Genomic DNA, 23,172 nt, shown 5'->3' on the forward strand with positions numbered 1-23,172 from the left:
TCAGCTTTCCTTTCTCTGGTGCATTTTAACTATTTGGATTGTCAAGGTTTTGTCTATCTCTATCATCACTACACCTAAAAAAATGAGCTTTTTGCAAGCAGACACTACCCTTCACTCTCCTTCCGTCCCCTCCTGGGAACCTGATCACCAGAGACATTCAAAGAGTTGGTGACGAATGCACTCTTCAGGGACACACCGATTGTACAAAGTGAGGACCGTCATGAGCAGGACCAACCACTCTGTTTCAGATTGCCCAGCTGAGCAAACATACATGCCATCCCTCAGCCTTTCTCTTCCTTGCATTATCCCTCGGCAGGTGGTACTAGGACAAACACCACCTCCCGTGTGTGTGGCCTTTTACAGTTTCAAAGCCACTCTCGTAACCCGAGGTCACTTTCCACCCCCGCATTCATCCCAAACCATCCCCATCCCGTGTCCACCCACTCGGCCGCCACTTTGCCAGCGGCTGGCCCCCTGCCAGCCTGGGGCTGGGTGCGGCCCGGCGAACGTTCCCCCGGGGTGTCCACGTGTTGTGTGAAGCGGTGCCTCGGAAAGAGCCGGCTGGCCAGAAACGTGGGCGGACAGCAAAGGGCGGCGGGTTCAGGTTCTGTTTATTATGTCTCAAAGGCTTGTTTATAGTCAAGGTGAATGGCATGATTCGGCTTTGCACGGCAATGAAACCACTCAATGAGGACTCCACCAGCCAAGCGCTCTGGGTGGCAGGTGAGCTGCTGCTACAAGTGTGCACGCCGCGTGACTCAGCTAGTGCTACCGTGGTTGGGGAACACACCCAGGCCAGCCACCTTCTCTGCACCTGGCAGAGGGGAGGGAGCAGGAAGGGAATCAGAATAAAAAAAAAGGGGGGGAAGCAGTTTATGGAGAGGTCCCGGTCCCCCGTCGGGAAGGCCAGTGTCCCCATCCTGCAGTCTCCCATGTGGTCCACAGCATCGAGCTGGAGTCCAAAGAGGCTCTGGGGACAGGAAGACAAGTCTGCTCCTGCGTTCTTCCTCCAAGCCTCCTGCCTCGTGGCACAGGATCTTGATGCCAGGGGGACTCTGCCACCTCTCTTGCTTCCAATCCGGGGGGGGACAGATTTTCAGAGGATTGACATGGGCCGATTCAAGGATAGCTGCGAGTGGAAAAGCGTAATTCCTGGGCCTTGCTTGGACGTGGGCACAGACAGGGTAGGGAGGGTGCTGGGCACGCTTGTAGGTAGGAATCCTTCCTGCCTCTGAGAATGGGCCTCACCCTCTCTCCCTTCTGGTTCATGGAGAAGCAGACCCCACTTTCCCTGTTCATTTTCCCCTCCCCCTCCCCCTTGTCTTCCCAGTTCCTCCCTCCCCCAGCTCTCAACACAAAGGGTTCATGCTCTCCCCTCACAGCCCAGGGTCTGCAGAGCCCAGACACTGGCCCTGCCTGTGGAGGAGTGATGGCAGGGCCTACAGTCTGGGCAGGACACCGCCCACAACTTCGGCTGATCCAGAGCTGCAAGCACCAGAGGGTGAAATCAACTAGGAAGCTTCTAGGTGCCCATCCTGCCTGACTCCAAAGAGGGAATGGTGAGGGCCCAGAGCAGGGACTGGAGCCCCACGGTGGCCTTGGCAAAGGAAGCCTTGGAGAGCTTGATCTTCCCAGGATGTGACGCCCTCCTGTGAGGGATCTGCAAGTGACTGTGCTCCCGCCATGAGGACGACCACACACCTTCACCCGCTACCTGAGCCCCAACTACTGTGTCGCGTGGCCTTGGGGACAGAGGCACAGACTAACATAAAACGGCCAAACGCAAGAGTGCATGGAAACAAACAGGGGGAACAGCCCGGGAGGCCAACTTGGAGGAAGCACTGAGAACAAGACGTGGGGGGAGGAGAGGGGGTGACAAAACCTCTCTTAACCAAGTTCCCCTCAGCCCCCACTTTCGGCATATCTGCTGCCCAACAACGCATGGAGCTGGAGCAGAAACATGATATTTGTATCTCAAAGGAGCAAGGCAGACTGAAAGGGCACAGAGGCGGCCACCCGGCAGTCACCCTCAGGGCTGGCAGGGTCCTGGTCCCTGTGCTTATGTGCATCTGGGGGGGGGGGGGGGGCAGCCCTCTGGCCCATACAGTGGTGTTTCCCGCTCAGCTGTGTCCTCCTCACTCCTCAGGCCCATGCTTTCTAGCCTCACCTGTACATTAGAAACACCTGTGAAGCTTCAAAAACTAATGCTTTGGGTCCCAGGGCCAGGCTGTTCTGGGGTGGGACCTGGACATTTGGGTTTTTAAACTTCAGGAATTTGCAATGAGCAGCCAAGGGTGAGAGCCACCATCTTAGACCATCTCTCTTCTAAGTGTGGTTCACTACGCACCTAGGAGCTCATTAAAAATGCAGTCTTCTGGGTCCCACCCTAGGTCTATTGGATCTGCATCTCTGGGTGTGGAACCTGGGAATTAGAACTTGTAACAGGCTTTCTGGGGTGGGCAGTTTCCTTGAAGCTCAAGTTTAATAATAAATACTGCCCGAGGGCCCTTCCTCACCTCGGAGGTGCCCCGGGCTGTAAATGGCTGTCACTCTGATCACTGGCTCTGTCTGTTTGCCAAGGGCAACAGGAAATTCCACACCAGCCCCAAACAGCTTGACATTCAAATGGGGCCCAAAGGCCACTCCACTTGGAGAATGGTCCTGAAAGTCGTACATTTGCCTAGCTCCCTGCCCGACTTGCCCTGTGTCCTTCAAAGGTCCCAGGCACAGGGCAGCCTGGAGCCCAAAAGGCAGTCCACTGCAGAAGCAAAAGGAAGACTTTAAATGGAAGAAGTGGTCCCTTTTGGGGGGTCCACCTAAGAAGGCGAGGCGATGAGGGCTTGTGGGAGAGGAAAGAGGACAGGCAGGACCGGGAGGTGGAAGGTCGGGGATGAGGTATGCTTGGATATTGCTCTAGATTTTGTAAACATTTCTCTTTGTTTTATCTCAGACCAAAATCTGGGTTGGCATCACCAAAGTGCCTGAAAGGAGGCATGAGAGCAGAGAGCTCTGTGCCGTTTGTGGAAAGCAGGATGAACAGGTGTGCAAAGAGCTCCACCCCCACAGGAAGACCATCTCTGTGGTTACTAGTCTAATGCTCACAGTTCTCTCTCTCTCTCCTTCTCCCCTCCCTTCCCACCCCACTCTCTCTCTCTCTCTCTCTCACACACACACACACTCCATGGGAGTACCATAAGCGTAGCGATCATGTTCCTCCACACATGCCCACATACTAGCGGCAACATTCAGGATACCCAAGCTTGGTCCTTCATGCCTCCCCGTCGTGGGAGGAAGTCACCAGGCGCCATGACACTGCCATCTGTAGCCTTCATTCCACCAATTGTTGGCAAGATCTCTAGGGCCCCAACGAGGCCACCGCACAACACTCTTGTTCAGATCTTTCTCCGGGGGATAGTGGAAGTGGTAAAAAGGCCCCTCTTAGAACGTTTCGGATTTCCATAACGCCGTGCTGTTCCAATTTCTACGCACCTCATTTTCGACAGTAGAGTTGGCAGCAGATGTACATTTCGAATGTAAACAATGTTTAAAATACCCTGTTTGAGAATTTGATCATTACATTAATCCTGGCAGCGTTAGCTACGGATGGTTTTTTTGTTGTTGTTGTTGTTTTGTTTTTACCAGTGGGGGGCAAGGGAATACTTACTTCCTGATCTAACTAGGAACACCCACTTCTGAGGCTTCAGAGTTCTTGAGCATGAAATTCCACTGGTGTCTCCCATGTGAGAACTGTAGGCATGAGTGCTCTTTCTCCTCGGTGGTTCATACTGGCACACCAGTCCTCGTGGATACGATGTGCCATTGCAGGGCAGTACCCAACACCAGTGGGGCTGCCTGACCTTGTCTAGCTGCAGCCAAGGGAGGAATAGATTCACACAGTTCTGGACAGGAATGGAAACACTGGAACCCCTGCCTGTCTGCAAAAGCCCATCACCCCACAGGAGGAGACTGCTTCAGCCCAGTTCTCAATCACCTGCGCTCCAGGGCTTACATCTAATCAGATGCTGTTCCATTTAGTCAAGCTAAACGCTTTGGAGATCTGCCATGCCTCCCAGTCCATCCACTTTGAATTGAACTCCCAGGAGTTCCTTTGCCACATTCTCTGTGATTTAGTTCACCCAGAGACCAGCCTCTTCCAGGGCCCTCTTCCAGTTTCTCGTCTCTCTGCCGAGGATTCATCTCCTTGGCACTGCAGTCTTGTGCCAAAGTCAGCTTTTCCCCCGAGCAGCTAGAGTAGGTTCCACATGTCTCATTCTTTCTCTAAGTAAGAGTTTCTTGGCATATTTTCAAAAGCAGTCCCAGGGTACTATGAAAGCATTTTAGGAAGGTTCTCCACAACCAAATGTCACAGTGATCTTCTTTGCCTCGTATTTAATCCCAAAAGGTCAAAAACAAAAAAGCTGCTGAATCGCCAAGGTGGCCCTCATGAGAAGGACCTTTCTAAAAAAGCACGCTCCCAGGAAGCAAGCTGGGAAAGAGTTATGGCCTATGTTCCCATTCTCTCTGCATGGGGGGGGGGGGGGGGGGGGGGGAGACAGAGAGGGACAGGGAGAGCATTAGGCACCGTGAGAGCTGTCCATGCGATGGGAATTTGCCTCCCTTTGCCAAGCTGTCTGTCATTCTAAGAGATGGGTGATGTGTGATGCCACAGGGAAGCGAGGGCAGAGAGTACATTAAGCAGCAGAAAGGTTATATGCTGCCCCACTGCGGAAAGGTCTACTGGTGCTACATTTCCTGGCTGTTCAACTTCTGGGAAACTTCCGGGTAGAAGTTACGGAGATTGGCAAGCTGTATCTTTCTTAATAGCAGCTCCGTATCAGAAGTGGGGAGGGACATCTCCCAAGACCCTTTCTGGAAGGGTCTTACAAGGGTAGGGTAGCCTTGTGAATATCCTAGACTAAGATGGGCAGTGAGCACACTGGTGGTATGGAAATGGAAGAAACAGCCAACTCCATGGAGTTTGCCCCTTCTCCCAGGGGCCACCTGTCAACGATAGTTCTAGAAACCTGGGATTTCACAGAGACTTATCTCCGAAACTGTGAGGCCCCAGCACCCGGGACTGGCGGTTACACTGTGATAGCAAATCACAGGAGTGCGCAGTCTTCTAACTCTTCCTCGCAGGGGTACAGGACAAGTTAGCGTGTCAGGAATCTTAACTGAGGAGAGGGTGGAAGGTATGGAGGCTGCATTCTATTATTTACAGATGAGCCCAGCCTATGAATCTGCCTTCTCAGTGGAGATGACCCCAAGGCATTATGGAGGGCAAGTTGCTGACCCAGAGAAGGATGAGTGCAGCGAGGTGCTACCACTAACCAAAACACAGAGATGGGTAAATGAAATAGAATCCCAGTTCTGGTGACTGAATGACACTTAGGAATGGCCCTTCACCCCCTTCTCACCCCAGCCTCCCAGCCTATCCACCACTGCTCTAGAACACCCCTGACATTTCACATTAGAATATGGTCTTGGCAGCAAGGGGCAGAGAAAGCCGGTGATCTCCAAGAGTCCCCATCTGAGGTCTAGCTGAGCCGCCTCTGGCTTTGGGACAGCAAATCTAAGTACATTTTGGACCTCAGGAACCTGGGGTAAGAGTCTTTTTCCATGAGGCTGTGTACTTTTCCCTGGGCTTGGTCAAAGCAAGTCAGGGATGGCTCTTGCATGTTCTTCCTTGTGGCCTCTCGAGTCTGGAAGTCTATGTTTACCTGGAGACACAAACAGACAGCATGGTCACGGGCTCTCCAGGGCCAAGGCGCCTGGCAGCTGGCCCTAATTATGTAATAATCAATGGCAGCAGCTGATAAGATGAAAGGCTAATCAGGCTTTTCAAACAGGTTTCATGGAGGTCATCCCTTCTGATTCTAAATAGAATCCTATGAGGTCTGAAGGCCATATAGTCTTCATCCCAGTTTATACATAAAAGAGATACTGAAAGGCTGTTCTAAAGTAATATGGAAAGTCAGTAACAAAGCCAAGGCAAAACCCCCGTTCAATTACCTCTTAATCCAGAGGCCTTTGCAATGTTAGACAAAAGGTTAGACTAGAGACAAGTATTAATGCTGGTTCCCTAAAGTAAACTTGCCCTCTTGTCCTTTCTTAACTACTATGAAAACAAATGCTCCAGGAAGAGAGACTGTGGTTAGAATGCACATCTCTGTTCCAAGCAGCATTATAAGAAGCCTACAGCATCCTGGCCACTGGCCAGAGGCCTCCTGCAGCCCAAGTCAAAGCACAGCTGAAGAGTTCTAGGTATGTGATGCACCTAAACTCATTGACAACAACCACTTTTCTTCTAAAAACCCTCCCAAGTAAAATTATCTTTTATATATCAAAATAGCAGTGCATTGAGTTCATTTTCTTATAAGTAATTATAATAAGTTATGATAAAATCATATAAATGACTGTCATTAATAAGCATTGACAAATAATCAGTAGGTCCTTTATCCCTAATACCTACAGTAGGCTTGAAAGGAAGGTGATATTAGGTCCTTTAATATCCAGGGAAATGTGACTCAGAGAGGCTAGGTAACTTAACTGAGATCACACAGCTAGTAAGTGGTGGAGCTGAGATTGGAACAAGATTCCAAAGTGGATGCTCATTCCATTAACCAGTGTTTCCCAAAGTGTGGTATGCGTACCCGCAGGGGTATGGGAAGAGTTTGGTGGGGGTACGCGTTGCACTGGAGTTTGGTGGGGATATGCACTGCATCGTGCTTAGCTGCGCCTAATTCTACAATACGTTCTCATGAGTACGAGGGGTACTCAGCGTTACGAAAATTATAGAAGGGGTACACATATGTAAGCCATGCTGCTTCCCACTAGGAAAACTCACATGGAGTCAGTGGTGTTTCTCCTTGTCGAATCTCTAAACACAGTTCCCGCGGGCAATGCTTAACTGGTAGACAGCTAAAGCACTCCTACTAGAGCTCCTTTGTACAAGCCCTTGGCTCTGCTCTTAAAATGATCCCCCCCTCCCCCCCCCCATTCATCCAGAGCCAGCTAGCTCAGTTCAAAAGAAAGTCCCCCTCATGCCTGGCTCAGACCCCCATGAGGAGGGAGGTCTGAGCCAGGAGCCCTGGATAGAGGCCTGACAAGAGCTTGCCACTGCCAACACACCTCCCTCGGAGCCTGCACATCCACAAATTCCTCAAAAATCCTATGCGCCTTGGAGACCAGTTTTGCAGTTGACCTGGTCTTCTTGAACTCCTCACAGGCCAACCAGAATTCCAGGTTCTCCTCGCTGAACTCCGTCTTCAAGAAGGCGAGAAACGCAGCCACCCCATCTGTGGATGTGGAGGGAGGTGGAAAGGAAGAGAGATAGGAAGAAGCTTAGGCATAAGGACTGCAGGAGGAGGAAGAAAGAAAGGCAGTAATAATGTCAGAGTGGCCCTGACTAACCCCCACTGTGCCTCCATAACCTCTTGAAGACTTTCTGCTCTTGGACATGCAGATAGTCTCAGAGGCAACCGTGCTATTAAGGAGAAATGCTTAGGAAACCACAGTAATAATGACTGTGGGAGGGCCTGGTCACTTCCAATCAGCCGTCAGTGGTCACTGCCTGTCCCCTAATGCAGAGTTGGCTGCCCTCTGGGTCTACTGGTGAGCCTGTGTTTCTAATGAGGCCGAAGTAATGCATGTAATCCATTCCTTACCCTAATACAAGCCAACCACCCTGAAAAAAAACCAATCTATTATAAAATGAACTAGAGGGAGGTGTGAATTCCTTAGGGCAATTCCTTCACTACGACCAGAGTCATGTCTGAAGGTGAACATACCCTGAAATTCAGCTGGTAATGCGCTTCTAGTACATGCACAGGGTTCCCAGCCTCCTTTAAAAAACCTCTGAGGCCATGTATTTTAATGGTTTACAACATAGTTCATTTATTTCAAAAGACCTTGCCTATCAAATTATGTGTTTTAATTAAGATTAATTATAGCCTTTGTTCTACATGACTTAATGAATATACCCTTTCGCTTTTATCCAAGCACGGCCTCCAATCAGAATAAGAGGTGCAGGATTACCACACAGATTTGGAGAAGAAAATAGCATTCGTTGATAGTCTATGAATTTCAGTTAATGTTTTCATTTTAAATATTTTAATGAATTACTTCAACCCTTACCACACTGTCCTTCAAATGAATAACAATGATAGCTTTCTGCAAGCTATCCTGCAGCAGCCTGGCCACTGACAGCCCAAAGACCTTCCCTCAGGGGAAGTGCAGAATAAAGTCACTGCACCAGTAAAAATGGCTCCTGTGCCCTAGCTGGCTTGGCTCAGTGGATAGAACGTCAGCCCTGCAGACTGAAGGGTCCCAGGTTCAATTCCAGCCAAGGGCACATGTCTGGGTTGCAGGCTTGATCCCTAGCAGGGGGCGTGCAGAAGGCAGCCGATCAATGATTCTCTCTCGTCATTGATGTTTCTATCTCTCTCTTTCTCCCTTCCTCTCTGAAATCAATACAAGATTAAAGAAAAGAAAAGAAAAGAAAAGAAAAGAAAAGAAAAGAAAAGAAAAGAAAAGAAAAGAGAAAATGGCTCTGGCTATAATGGTTTACTTCCTTTCTAAAATCCATTAGGAGGACAATATGTGAGCAGTTCTTAATTCTGGGGGATGGGATGCCCTGCTCGATGACTGAGGTCCACCAACACGCCTCAGAACAGTGCGCTGGATTATTTGATGGATTGGCGGTGCTATGCTGTTGATGTATTTGAATGTTTGCTTTTACTTTTCTGAAACATTTTTATCTCTCCTAATTAAAAGGCCACTATTTGTCTTTCAATATAGACTGATGCTACAACAATGGCCATAAAAAGCCAAGACTTTTCATTGCAAGAGCCCCCAACGTGAGAGAGAAAAGGACTCCCAGAGCTAAATTGGAAATCATAAATAAATCTAAATTTGGAGGCATGAGCTGAAACTAGAAGTGGTCATGAACTCATCATGCAAGCCAAGACATTTCTGAGAGTAAAGGGCAGTACTTCTGCTAATCACATAGGGAGACTGGGCATAAACCATGACCCCCACAGGCAAAAAAAACAGGACTTCTAGTCACCTTATCTCTTCGACATAGAAAATGGAGAAAGCAGAAAATGATGTAAGCTTGTTTTCCCTTTAGAAAGGATGGAAATAAGCTTGTTCCTGTGTGGGGGAAGGAGAAGAAGAGTAACATAGTCTAGACCAGAGGTTCCCAAACTTGTTTGTGCCGTAGACCCCTTGCCATGTTTTTCGGTTTTGGGTAGACCCCCTACTTACCTGATATTGATTTTTTTGTAAATTTCTAACTGTAGTGAAGTTTAGTGTTAAAATTTAATAAAAAATAATGTACCTACTTTTCTCCGGCATTCTCAAACAAAATAACACTGATTCACTATAATTTGTATGATAAACTACCAGTTTATATTTTTTTAAATATTTTCTCAGCACTTTCCTATTCAAGATTCAGGAAACGAATGAACGTATTTTTCTCACATTCATATTTATAGAGTGACGAATTGAACAAGTCGGTGCAAGTTCGAGAAGCTTTGAGACAAAAATTGGCAAGAATGTTTACTGCGCGTATGCTTGTAACAAGATGATACTAGTATATCATTATGTGCAGGTTTTTATCCTACAACTTACACAATTTTATAAACATATATAATAAATTTTTTACTTCATAGGTACTTTTATAAATAATTTATATGTTTTTATATTATAAGATAATCTGATGTAAGTAAATAGGTACTATCAGTGTATGTTGAGATCCACTATCGTGGACCCCCATTTTCATTTCATGGACCCCCAAATTTTTTTTTCGCTGACGTAGACCCCTTGCAGGTTGTCATAGACCCCTGGGGGTCGATATAGACCACTTTGGGAATCACTGGTCTAGACTCAAAAGCACTGCTCTGGATCCCACCCAACCTCATTCCTACATCAGTTTGAAACCCTGAGAAGAAGGATTAGAAACCCCAGGTAAATTGAGCATCAAAGAGACCGTGAAACAGTGGCCTGGCAGTGGTTAGGCAGAGAGGTTAGGCCTGAGAATCATTCACTCAACTCAACAAAATATTTCAAAACTACTAATGTACAACTACATACTGTGCGAAGTCTTGTGATACCTCAGAAGCAAATTTAAAAATCTCTGCCCATAAGATCCCTTGTGATGCTCTCTTTGCTACCTGCATCTCCTCCGAGTTCTCCCAGGGGAGGTCCAGAAGCATCCACAGGCTCCAAAGAACTCAAACTTGAGAGCTATACCGCCTGCCAGGAGAGGGCCACCACTCTGAGGCCACAGGCAGAGCCACCACTCCGAGGCCACAGCTGGATAAAAACCCAGCTGAAGCTGTGGAAGCCTCTGAGGAGACAGTGCCCAAGACTGCCGAGGTGGCCTCGGAGTGGGACCAGTGCACACGTGACCAGAGCCACAGACACTCTCAGGGAGTGGAAAGGAGAGACTGGTGGGAGGGCACTAAAACACGATGCATTTATCTAACAGAGCTAATGCAAAGTGACTTAGAGGAGGAACGTGGGAGAGCCTGTTGGGAAAGCTCAAGTTTATTGTTTGCGTTAGATTTTGTTTTGCTTTTCATCAAACAAAAACGAGTGTTTGTGGGCAAGCCAAGCTTAGTTACAGAGAAAGAAAGAAAATTACCATCCTGCCTCCATCGACAGGATTGGGTGACGATAACCCAGCTAAGGAAACTGTCCTTATGCTCCGTGAGGTACAGATGTTATCTCTTTTCCTCTAAGCCTCAGCTTTGTTGAGTCTTTGTGTGAATCAAAGAGATAACACCTGCAATGTGCTCTCAGGGACGTTGCTTTGCTTCTTTCCGTCGTGTGGGTGAGGAAACTGGCACCTAGAGAATTGGCTTGCACAGAGAGAAGCTTCATCGAACCATGGACATGAGAAGGGTGGAAAGCCTCCGAGGTTGTGGGATCCTGGCCGCTTCCCCAGAGCAGAAGGACTCAGGGGGCTTCTGAGTACAGACTGCTGGTCCCCCACCACGCCCACCTTTCCTGCTTATGTCCCCCAGCAAACGGATTGTAGGGAAACAGAGCCAGCGGGGTTTCTTCTTCCCACCTGCATCCTTCCCTCCCCTCTACCACCTCCCATAGCTTCTCAGCAAGGTTTTCCTCTGGTCTTCTCCCTGACCCCTCAGCATCTTTTCCTGTCCCATTTCTTTTCCTTCTGTCCTCTGTCCCTTTCACTGTTTTTTTTTCCCCCATCATTCCCTTTCTCTCCACAAAGACCCCTTCTGCTTGCCCAGGCACTGCAATTGGTTTAAAATGCAGGATGCTGGTTTATCTCGGAAAGGCTCATGGGCATGTACAGGCACATCTCGGTGTGACCTGCATTGTGTTAGCTGTGCAAGGGCTCCATGCACTCCACTCTGTGCATGCCAGATGCTGCTCTCTCCCCCACTCCAGCCTCCCCCCCCCCCCCCCCCCCCCGCTATGTCCAAGGAACCAGAGCCTCCTCCGCCATCCCCACAGCTTCTAGGCAGCTGGACAGAGTGCCTTCTCTCTGATCCCCGAGGCTGTTCTCCCTGGGATCATGTCCGGACACACACTAGCTAGTGTGACTTTGGGCAAGATGCTAGCCTCTCTGGGCCTCAGTTCTTTCATCAGTGAAATGCAGACCCTAACCCTGGCTAGTGTGTTTCAGTTGGTAGGGCATCATCCTGTGCACCAGGAGGTTGTTGGTTCGATTCCCAGTCAAGGGCACATGCCGGGTTGAAGACTGGACCCCTGGTAGGGGACCTGCAGGAGGTAGCACATCGATGTTTCTCTCTCTCTCTCCTTATCCCTCTCTAAAAATCAATAAATAATTTTTTTTTTAAATGCAGGCCCTAACGTCACTGCCCCAGGGGGCTGTGGGGATAATCACATATTGCATGTAAACAGCACGCAGAGCCTGACACTCAGATCACAAATGTCCCCTCCATGTTTGTGATCATTATGCCTGCTTTAGGGCATCATCTCACAGACCACAATATTCCTAATACCAGAAAATAATCCTGGTCAGTTAAAGATGTTGGGTGGTGAACAGTTCAAGAGAGAAACATGAGGATCTGCCTTTTTTCCCCCCCACTTCCCTTTGGTTTTCTTTGTAGGGTCCTCTAAGAAGCCCAGGCTCTAAGAACATTACACATTTTTTGAGATCGGTGTCTAAGGCTCCTGTCCAGGATTCCTGGAACACTGAGCAGAATATTGGCATCCTCCGGAGCAGGCACAGGCTCTCCAAGAACACAGCCCGTGGCCGCACACGCTGCCTGCTGCCGGCCTGCTCTCCCTGGTTCTCCGATGCGGGATGCTTACATAAGAAGGGAAACTGGGTCGCTGTGAATGAGCGGTGCAGCTGGTGCAGCAGGGAGATTGGCTTGGGTAACGGTTCAAGGTCCAGGAGCCCTGAGTAAGCTGGCATCGGGGGGTAAGCTTAAGCCTAGCTCGGTTCCCAGGCCTGGAAAATTACAAGATCACAAGCAAATTTTTTTTTTTTTTTTTTTTTTTTTAGCTCTCTGTTTACCAAAGGGCAGTCTCAAAGACCAGAGTCCTCTCGCATCCCTGATCAATTGGAAAAAATAAACTGGCGAGTGGGTTCCAAGGTCAGGCAGAGAATAGGAGAGGAAAACACATTTATTTATAAAATCCAAGATCCATGTACTAATGGTGAAGTCAAAACCACTTTCATCCCAGACCAAGTTCTCTAATTTGAAATTTGTGATAAGAATAGCATCCTACGTGTTTGTTTTTAAACGGATAACTAGGGCTAAACAAGATTTAGGTAAGGGCATTATGTCAGGGGCAAACTATTTCCAGTTACTGCCATTTATTAGCAAATGATTGGTATGCTAATTGCACTTCAGGCTTGTGAGTAACATTTCCTTCAATGAGCTCTACTGTGTTAGGGTATATATAGCAAGGTGACATTATAATAGTAATAGGACATGATGGTTGTTAGAACCTTTAGCCAGAAAGGACATGAGAGATTCTAAGACCAGGCCTTATGCTGGACACAAGGAGATGGCGAAGCTCTGAGGTTGCATGGGCCCTTATTCCTAGAATGAAGTAGCAGAAGAGTAAGAACAGCCTGGGCCTTACAACTCCTATTCCAAAGTTCTTTCCTAGTTTATCAACCAGAAGCTGAGTCAAGTGACAAAATAACAGGCCAGAGCCTGTACCTCCAACTACTAGAAGAAACAAGCCGGGAGTCTTCTATTCAAGGGGAGACAAGTGTCCCTGATACATGGAAAGGTTAGCACCCACAAGCGACTGTTAGTGCAAGAGAACTTTTCTTAAACCCCATGTGCACCACAGCCTGGAAGATTTCAGAATCGAGGTGTCCAGGAAAATTTGCCTTGTTGGTTTGATCTGTAGGAAAACAACAGGGATTCATCAGATTCACCCACGGGGCTTTTAACAGCTCCATCCCTAGAGGGACCCTCTCCCATACATTGAGGGGAAATTGAGGCAGGATGAGGAAGGGATGCCACAACTGCACGAGGCAAAGAGGGGAAGGTATTATGGAATTTGAATAAGCCCACCCGTGATTCTAATATAGCCCCACAGCCTGTGCTGCTCAATCTCAACCTCAAGCTGCCTGAATCTGACACCATCTCTAGTATATGGGAGGCATGAAATGAATGCTTTCTCAATGAGTTTAATGTGTTATAAAAAAAATAATTAAAGTAGTTAGCCCTTATGGAACCCCTCTATGCAAAAATCATCATGCTTAGCATTTTATGATCATGATCACATTTTTAAAATTTATTTTATATTTTTTAAATATACTTTTATTGTTTTCAGAGAGAAAGGAAGAGGGAAAGACAGAAACATCCACGATGAGAGAGAATCATGGATCAGCCACCTCGGGCAAGTCCCCCACCGGGGATCCAGCCCACAACCCAGGCATTTGACCCTGATCAGAATCGAACCCGGGACCCTTCACTCCGCAGGCCGACGCTCTATCCACTGAGCCATATCGGCCAGGACCATGATCACATTTAATTCTCACAGCAAATCTACAAGCTAAGTCTTATGATTCCTTATTGACAGATGAGGACAGTGGGGTTTACAGAGGTGACATAATTTGCCAAAGGTCACACTGCTGGTCAATGACAGAATGGGTGTTGGAGGCCTGTCCAACTGTTTTCACTGGAACCTTTTCAACCAGCTTTGGACAGGTGCCTTCTATAAGCCGGCCACTCCTCAAAAAGGCTAAATGCAGCCGCCTCTCTGGGTGCAAGTCAAAGTTCAGCAATGTAGAGAGGATGGCAAGAAGTCTCCCCTTCACCTCTGTCCACATATCTCTAACCCTTATCCCCACTTTACCCAGAAAGCGCACCTGCCATATTTGTTTAGTTCCTGTGAACAGCCGGTACCATGCCTGCTACAAATGTGGGATCTGCAAAGTGCAGGTGACATACCCTCAAAGGGTGTGCTGCCTGAGAACTTGGGAAAGTTAGGATGTAGTGGGTAGTGTGTTTCTTGGAAAACACAGACTACCTGCCCCACCAAGATGCACCTACTCGCGTTTCAGAGCGGTGCTTCTCAAGCTTTGGTGGGCACAGATGTTCCTGGAGGGCTGGTGGGGGGAGAGGGGGAGAGGGAACAGATTGCTGCCCCTCCCGTCCTGCCAGAGATTCTGATTCAGCGGGGCTGGGGCACAACCAAGAATTTTGGTTTCTCCCCAGCTCCGCGCAGCCCCTGGGACTGCCTTCCTTGGATCACACTTTGAGTTACACCGTTTGTTCTAGAACCTTTGATTTGGAGAGGTATGTGGGGAGGGCTGTGCAGCAAATGGACACCTCATTGCGGAGCTGTAGATTCTAGAGCTAAAGACCATTTGGGTGGATAATTAAGAAATTTTGTGAGCTGGTAATATTAGGGTTTGTTTGTTTGTTTTCTGTGTGACCCAATCAAGTCATTACATTTTTCTATATTTTAACTGTTATCCCTAAGGAGGCTAATTTTTAAAAACAAAATGCTTCTTTATTGGTCTCCTTTTCTCAGAGACGGATGCCAACTCTGCAAACACAAAAGAGCTTTCCATCGTGCTATTCCATTAACCACGTCTTCCCTAGGCCTAGTGGGGACAGGTCAGCATCAACCCTCCATGCTCCGTGCAAACAATAAAACAAACCTAAGGACCAAAGAGATGCCCAGGGTGAGGCTCTGTCATCCAGGTGTGGAACCAGGCTGAAAGAGGCGAGAGGAAAGGGGAAGGAACCCTGTCTACACCTTCACCTTAAAAGTAGAATGAATCCAATTTTTATGTCCAAAACACAAAGGAAGGAGGTAGCAAGGGATGAAGGAAGGAAGAAGAAAGAGGAAGGGAGGGAGGGAGGGAGGGAAGCAGGGAGGACTGATTTGAAGATAAGGATTGGATGTCCCACTAAAACAGGGATGGGGAACCTTTTTTCTGCCAAGGGCCATTTGAATATTTATAACATCATTCGCAGGCCATACAAAATTATCAACTTAAAAATTAGCCTGCTATATTTAGTCAAACATTTAATTAACTTGTCCTTATTGCCTTGGCAGGGCCAGACCAAATGCTTTCTTTAGCCTCATAGGGCCCGCGGGCCAGACTTTCCCACCCCCGAACTGAAAGCTGAACAAATTACAAGCATGTGTCTGAACTTCTTGAGAAATGCAAACAGAAGACACCCAGTTTGGGGCCTGCTCTCCAGCAGCCAGTCAGAAAAGATGTCCCACAAGCTGGGAGCCTTCACACTCAGGGTATGAGTTGTCGAAGCAGAAAGGATTCTGGGTGTCTGTGCACGCACACGCGAACACACACTCACACACACACACACACCCTGAGGGGTCACACTACATGCCCAACCTCGACATCCAGTCTAATTATCACTGGATGAACAGGAAAATGATGCCAAATTAACACACATTATAAATCCTTCCCTATCTAATGAAGACATCAGCAATTTTAATTTCATTTTTCACTTGTTAGTTAAAAGAGAGAGAAAGAGAGCACTTAGCAAGTGATTATCTCCCCAACCTCCATGGATGCTTCTTCAGCCTTCATACTGCACTTGTCAGCAAATGTGATTGCAAATAAAACTGCTCCAAATATTTGCCTCCCAGACTTTTTTTTTTTTTTTTTCATTCTCAGATTTAAGAACTAACGGTCTTGCTTTTTTAACCCCTGTAATTGGAATTCGTTGATTGGAACAGTGGGACCCTGATGGAGAGAGGAGACTTCATAACACAGATGCAGTCACCCCTCTTCTGGGTGCTCGAGCCATTTTAGCTTTGAAGCAGTTTTACATAACCCTGCAGGCAGCACTGACTCCAACCACCTGCCTAGGGTGACTAGTTATTACCGAGCCTCGATGGTTACTGCAGACGGCATCCTAGATGGTGGTGGGAGGAGGGGGGTGTCTGAATCCAGCCTCTGAGACATCCTACTCCAGATCCTTCGCTGTAGAGATGAGGAAACAGGTTTTCCAAGGATTCTGCCAAGGCTGCCCAGCTGTTGAGTAGCAGGGCTGGGTCAAAATCTGACTACCAGCCAAGTTCTTCCTAACCGTACGGAAGTATGTTCCCTGATTAAATGGAAGCAATGCTCTCAACTAAAAGCAGCCCTTTGCTCCCCAAAGTGAGGGCTTCTAATATGAACAAGATGGACTTTAAGACAGTCACTGAATGTCGGGGTCCTATCTGCAATCTTGAGGGGGCCCCCCATCTGCAGTCAGCAAACTGTATTATTTCCTGTGTTGAGGGAAGGCTTGCCTGTTTTCTCAGAAAGTGGCATTTTCCACCCGGGAGGGACTGTTCTATTCATCAGCCAACCAGCTGTGTGGCGTAGATTGTGTACGCAGTGAACACTCAAATGCACCTTTTGTGAAACAAATGACTGCCCAAAATACCCCGCAGCGCAGGGATGGCAAAGAAGCTCTGTAGATTGAGCACGGGAACAGCAATAATTATTTGAATTTTTCTGAAATAGAAAACTCAGGAGGGACAGCTGCCGAGATGTGGAGAATTGCCAGAGAGTAGGTTCTAGATTAATGCACGTTTTTTTCTGGAGCCCAGTCATTCAGCGATTTTCCTTTCTTTACTTTTTTTAAGGATATGTTATTGTCTTAATTGAAAGCCCTGTACGCCTCTGATCAACTGCTGTCCCTCCTAAGGGACCAGCACACACGCGATCCCTTTGGAAAAGCCTCATGAGCCCTAATTGAGTCACAATACTAACCCAAATTAGTCAGACTTAGAGAATGTTGTCAGGGCTCTTCAAGGCAACCTGGGCTCCGACTCCTCTGCCGCCTTCACGGGGAGTAAGTGTTCAAGTCCTAAAACCTTAAAATGCTGCCAGTGACCTCTGCACAAAGACCCCTTTCTTCTCAAAGGCGTTCGCTCCATTTGCTTTTTATTCCCATAATAAACAAATAAAAACAGAACATCGGACTCCAAGGAGGATCACAGAACACCACAGTCCAAAGCCTATTGCCATCGTAGCTTTCCAAAGAAGCAATCTGGCATCAGCCTCCAGCCCCTTAGTGAAGTTCCCATCTCAGAAGAGTGTCATTGGATTCCTGGAAACCAAAAGCATCCCGACAAAAGCAGAACCAAGTGTCTTCAGATCTAAGAGACACTAAATCAAACAAAGTCAAACCTCTTGCATCTCCAGCTCTTGCCACAGCAGCAACCCCCAAATGCCCGAAGCTTCCGGCCACTCAGTTTACACCCAGACTCTGTCTCTAATGACTCAATTGGCAGCAACCTCGCAACCTGATTCTTACATTTATTTTGCATTTGATAATTAAAAGCATCATGCTTAAAAAAACCATATTCTTACAAGACACCTTGGAGTTGAAAACCCAAAATTATCCAAAGGTGTCCTCCTCTGAAGATTCTCGTATCTGGGTGATGGGTAGCACACAGGTATTCCTAGCCCCATTTCAGAATGAGGAAACAGCCTCAGGGACTTGAACTGAGTGAGTCAGTCATGAAGCCGAAATAGAAGCGAGACTTCAAGATGACCTTGAGCCAAATCCAACCCGTAAAGGTGTAAATTGATAGTGACACTCATGTAGTCCAATGTGCCTCCAGAAAGTCAGAATGGCCTCATAAAATAAAAAATAAAAAAGCGTTACTGTCAAATCTTAAGTATTATCCTACATATGCCATTGCTTTAGCAGATTCACCATATAAGCTTCTGTTTGGGGCTGTAGCCATATGTTATATATGCTGTAGTATGCTGCTTTATTTTCCTTCCTCGGTATAATCCCTACAACACTAAAACGACGATCTCACAATGTTACGTGCCACAATATGTGCTTCTCGTTAGATTCCACATTTCATTTTAAAATCTATTCAGAAGCATCTATAATAATAAAAGTGTAATATGCTAATTAGACCGGACAGCTGAACGACCTTTTGGATGTCCTTCCAGATGACCTTCTGGATGAAGCCAGGGCTGTGAGGGCTGAGCCTCTTGCACAAATTTTGTGCATCGGGCCTCTAGTTTGTTAATAAGCATTAGGATCATGGACTCGGGCAGAGAAAACTGCTCACCCACTTGAAAGCAAAATCACTTGTGAAGACATCTTTTGAAGACCGAGGGACTCCTTCAGGGCCACTCAAACCACCTAGTGGCTGAGCCGGGTCAAAACTGAAAAGATAGGTTTGACTACCAACCAATGCTCTTCACATCACTCTACAAAACCGTGTTCCCCAATTCACTGGAGACCATTCTCTAAACTCAAAGCAGTCCTTCTGCTCCCAGACCCACCGGGACTTCTAATGGTGACAAGACACATGGAAGAGGAGCACCAGCTGTCCATGCGAAACCATTTCTCTTCAAAAGACCCTTCTCTCTCCCACACCCATATATTTAAGGCTGCTGGGATTTTAAACCCTAGTGAACTTGGACTTGTTTAAGGTAAAAAAATAAATAAATAAATAAAATAAAATAAAATAAAAATCCAGGACTGAAAAGTGTGGCCAAAATCAAGGTTCCCTTCCCACAACTATGTCTGCCTTTGTGAGAAACACAAGGCTTAAAAGATGAGGAAATGGGGAAAAGGATGTGTGTTCTAGTTAGACTTGCACCCAGTCAGAAACAGAGGGCCATAATGCAGCTGGGGTAGTGAACCCCCCAAAATAAAAAGCAATGAGAAAAAAATCTGCCAACTCCAGCGAACGACAAAATGCACAGGATATGCATTTGACAAGTAACCCAAGGCTCTCCATTGACCTGGCCGGGGGTGGAGGTTGCGGGGTGGAGTTCTTTCATCTTATAAATGAGATCTGGGATGGAACCGAGACTCTCTTGTTCCTTTGATCCATTATTCCAACTCCCTAAGCTCACATTTTTCTTGCTAAACATGCTGAGAACATAAAGGCTTCTTAGAACCTTACTTTCAACCCAGAAAACAGAAAAGAAGGCCCTCTTTCCACTGCATGTAAATTATGTTTTGTGACCCATATGCCCTTCCAGACAGAAGGCTCTGAGGGCAGGGGCTGGAGCTGCACAGCCCCTGCCTGATGCCTGGTAGGCAGCATGTTTTAATAAATGAATGGCTTGTCCAGACAGGACGAAACCTGAATTCTACTCACACTTATGGGAGAGAAGCACGTCAAAGGAATCGGCCCACCTGGTGGCTTCTTCTGTGGAAAGTCTCCTAGAAAAGAAAAACCATCTCTCTTGACTATTTTTGAAATGACCTTCTCTCGCCTTTACCCTCCACTGAGATTTGCCCACAGAACAGATCAGAAAAACGCAGGGTAAATGAAGACCCATACCTGGATTCCTGAAATTCTGTCACTGTAATTTGTGACATTCTTAAGAAATGGATGCAGGAATCTCGGGATTGGCATTCTGGGAATTTAGCATATCAGCTTTCAGTCAAAGAACAAAGCTAAGCAATTGCGTGGTTTAAAAATGTCAAGATCACCATGGAAAGAAACTGGTCTTGGGAGTCAGAAAAGTTAGGCTGAGCTCCTGACTTCCCTCTCTGCCACCCTACTTTCTCCACCTCTGTAATAGGGACAATGACGCCCATCACGGAACCCTAGGAGGGTTAAATGAGGTGACATCTGTGACATCATTTTAACTCTGGGCCTGCAGAGGAGAGGCACTGAATCCAGATCATCTCAACCTTAGCAGGTTTTTTCAAATAGATTGGAGTGTTCATTTCCAAATTGAGAGCTCAGCTTGACAACTAAGTAGGACCAAGAAATACCCTCCACGGCAGCTATAGAAAAGTGGTGGTTAAAATGATTTTCTTAAAAGGGAAAGGAGTGAAAAGGCATACTAAGTGATACACGGGGAAAGGATAATAACCATCCTATCAGTCACATTCAGGTGTGTAAAAGGAGCTGCCAAGAGGCAGGAATGCATTGTCCCTCGGTTCATCTGGCCAACAGCTCACTAGAGAAGAACGGGTTCTGTGGCCACACGGTGGGCGCCCCACGCTGGGCACTGGGGACACCCAAGTGGCCACACTACTCACTTCAGAGCACGGTTGGGCTTGTCGGGAAGAATCGCTGTGAAATCGCTACACGAGTCTGACTTGTGAGACAGGCATCCCAGGCGAGTCCTCATCCCTTTGTTCCTGCAACAAGAAGGGCCTGGCCTGTCATGACAAGAGCTGTCAGCCCCGTAGAGGGCCCCTGCAGCTGTTGCTGCATAAGCCAGCGCTACCTCCCCGGCCCTACCCTGCCCCCAAGGGCCCCCGAAAATTTCTCCTTCGAGAGGAGAAACACTTAGAAGATCAGGGAATATACACACTCCCTATCTCGACTACAAGAATAGCAATAGGTACCCTGCCCCGAGAGGCCTAGCTTTTTTAGAGCTGACATGCAAGTTGATGATAAGTCAATGAAGGGCGTGAGCTGGGAAGAATTTCTAAATTAAGATTCTCTGCAGGGAAGGGAAATACAGTGATGACAAAATAACAAACCACATCTTGCTCTCCATGAGGAGGGCGAAGCGGTAGCCGCCACAGCTCCTGGATGCAAAGGCCCCAGAGTAGCGCCCCCACAGAGTGAAGGGTTGAGCAGGAATGCATTTCACAGGGTCTCAGAGCACAAAGCTTGGGGGGTGCAAGTAGGTCAAGTGGGACTCATATTCCTCCTCTCATCCCACAAACCTAGGGATATACACAAATGGCTGAAGACCAGCAAGGACTGCCGGTGAGAGGAAGGGAGATTGGAATACTCAGCCATGGATAACCAGTGTCCCCTTTGTCAGTTCTTTTCTCTGCTTAACTAGGCTCTCCTATGTCTATTTGTATTTTGGCATCTCTCAATCAGCATGCTTAAAATTTTAACATACATGTTTAGAATTCTCATACATTTTATTTCCCTAAGGTCCAGACAAGTTTACAATAGTTATCTATTGTGGAGGATCCAATGAGAAATTGTTTATATCTCTTTCTGATTCCCAACATTAGCCCCTTTTACCTTCAACCAGAGATCAGTCCTGGGAAGATGCCTGCTTGTGTAAATAAAGTTTTATAAGAACACAACAACTCCCATCTGTTTACATAAGAACACAACAACTGTGTGTTATAAGAATACAACTCCCATCTGTGCACAAGAGCAGAGTTGGGTGGTTGCAACACAGACTATATGGCCCAAGAGCTGAAAATATTTACTTTCTGGCCCTGGACAAAATAGGTTTACTGATGTCCGAACTTTAACCCTGCCAACTCCTCGCATGGAGGGCATGGAGGGCAAAGGTAAGTGGCAGGGGTTTGGTATAATCAGATCAGGACCACACACTCTAGCAATGTGCCCTGGAAACGGACCTAGGAGATGTTATTCTCCATGTTGAAGGGAAGTCCTTCCCGCCTGATTTTTCTTCCCTCTTTTTCACAAATCCTGAGCCTGAGCAGAAACGTTAAAGGTCATCCATTTCCATCTCTTCCTTTCACTTCAAGTGGGATTTTACCCTAGGGCAAATATGCACAGAAATCTAACGAACACCCACTGGGATGTTATTATACTTGGCGAGCATGGGCAACATTCGTTTTCCACTGCCCAGCTCTGAGGAAGGGGTCTTTTAAGGCTGGGACACCCAAGTTCCCAGAAATGTCCGCTGTCCTGCAGGAAATGGAGCCTGCACATCCTGTGCTCCCACCTCCCATCTCAGCCAGGTGCATTGCGAAGCCATGGATTTCCTGGCATTCACAACATCTGCCATAGCGTCTCATGTCCACTCACTCTTACAAATCACAGGCTGCTGTGACACCAGGTCGTGTCCCGGAAAAGCAATTAAGAGGATTTCCAAAAAATGTCAGATCCATGCAAGCCATCTAACAAGGGTTAGCAGGGGCCAGAGTAAAGCGTGCTACTTGTTACCAAGACAACAACAGTTTGCAAAAATCTTCCACAAATTATTCTTTGGAACAAAATGGTTTTGGTTTTCTATCTTGTCTAGCTGAGACCTCCGTTCTAATCTTTTAGCTCAGTCTGAAATCATAGGAGCAGAAGCAAGAATCGGAGTTAAATTTACTTTTAAAAAAAATCTTGCCCGGCCAACTGGCTCAGTTAGTTGAGCATCCTCCTGTGTACCGAAAGGTTGCCGGTTCAATTCCCGATGAGAACACATTCCTGGTCGGGGCAGGTGTGGAGGGCAACTGGTCGATGTTTCTCTTTCACATCAATGTTTCTCTCTCTCCCTTCCTCTCTCTAATCATATCCTTAGGTAAGGATTAAAAAAAAAAAAAATCTAGGCTAGCCCTCATCTTCTTTCCCTGTCCCAGTAACTCATAGAAGTCCCTTGATGGTTCAATACAAGCTCATGCACATTGCATCCTACTGATCAATGGGAAAGCTTGGTGCTAAGGCAGGTTCTGCTTGCAAGGCCATAACTTTGCAAGAAGCACCCAGGTGAGGACAGCGCAGTCTACACAGGAGGCCTGGGGGACGGAGACAAGTGGCCTATCCCTGAGAGGCTCAAACAGCAGAGCAGGTGGGGAAAGAGCAGAGGGGCAGGGGCAAAAAGACAGGTTGGCATCAGTTACCTGCGTGGCATCAGTAAGGCGGCCATACAGGCACCCGCTTACAGTTAACCCTCTGGCCGGTGTGCAGGGACGTCAGGGCGGGAGATAAGACTGCGGGGCACAGGGGTTTACCCTTTCACGGCCTTTCACCTAAAATCAAAGAATCTGCCGTAAGAGGGGGCCGCCCTCTCTCTCTGAC

General features: G+C 47.4%; 1 protein-coding gene across 7 annotated transcripts in view; it reads right to left on the bottom strand.

Annotated features, from left to right (window-relative positions):
* Positions 1-594: 594 nt before the first annotated feature.
* RGS8 (regulator of G protein signaling 8) overlaps positions 595-23,172 on the bottom strand; it is a 36,467-nt gene continuing 13,889 nt past the window's right edge. For 3 of the 7 annotated variants that reach the window (XM_084866604.1, XM_084866601.1, XM_084866607.1), the window contains exons 3-6: positions 20,478-20,579; positions 19,582-19,646; positions 7,132-7,298; positions 595-5,720 (exon numbers count right to left, since the gene is read on the bottom strand). In XM_084866604.1, the coding sequence (XP_084722730.1) occupies positions 5,538-5,720; positions 7,132-7,298; positions 19,582-19,646; positions 20,478-20,579 (517 nt within the window). In that variant the 3' untranslated portion in view covers positions 595-5,537. Of the gene's footprint in view, positions 5,721-7,131; positions 7,299-19,581; positions 19,647-20,477; positions 20,596-21,776; positions 21,921-22,994; positions 23,124-23,172 lie in introns of all 7 variants that reach the window. The other 4 variants (XM_084866603.1, XM_084866602.1, XM_084866605.1 and 1 more) reach the window with 3 other exon arrangements.

Source organism: Pipistrellus hanaki (genome assembly GCF_964339955.1).
Source record: "Pipistrellus hanaki genome assembly, chromosome: 18".
Taxonomy (NCBI): Eukaryota; Metazoa; Chordata; class Mammalia; order Chiroptera; family Vespertilionidae; genus Pipistrellus; species Pipistrellus hanaki.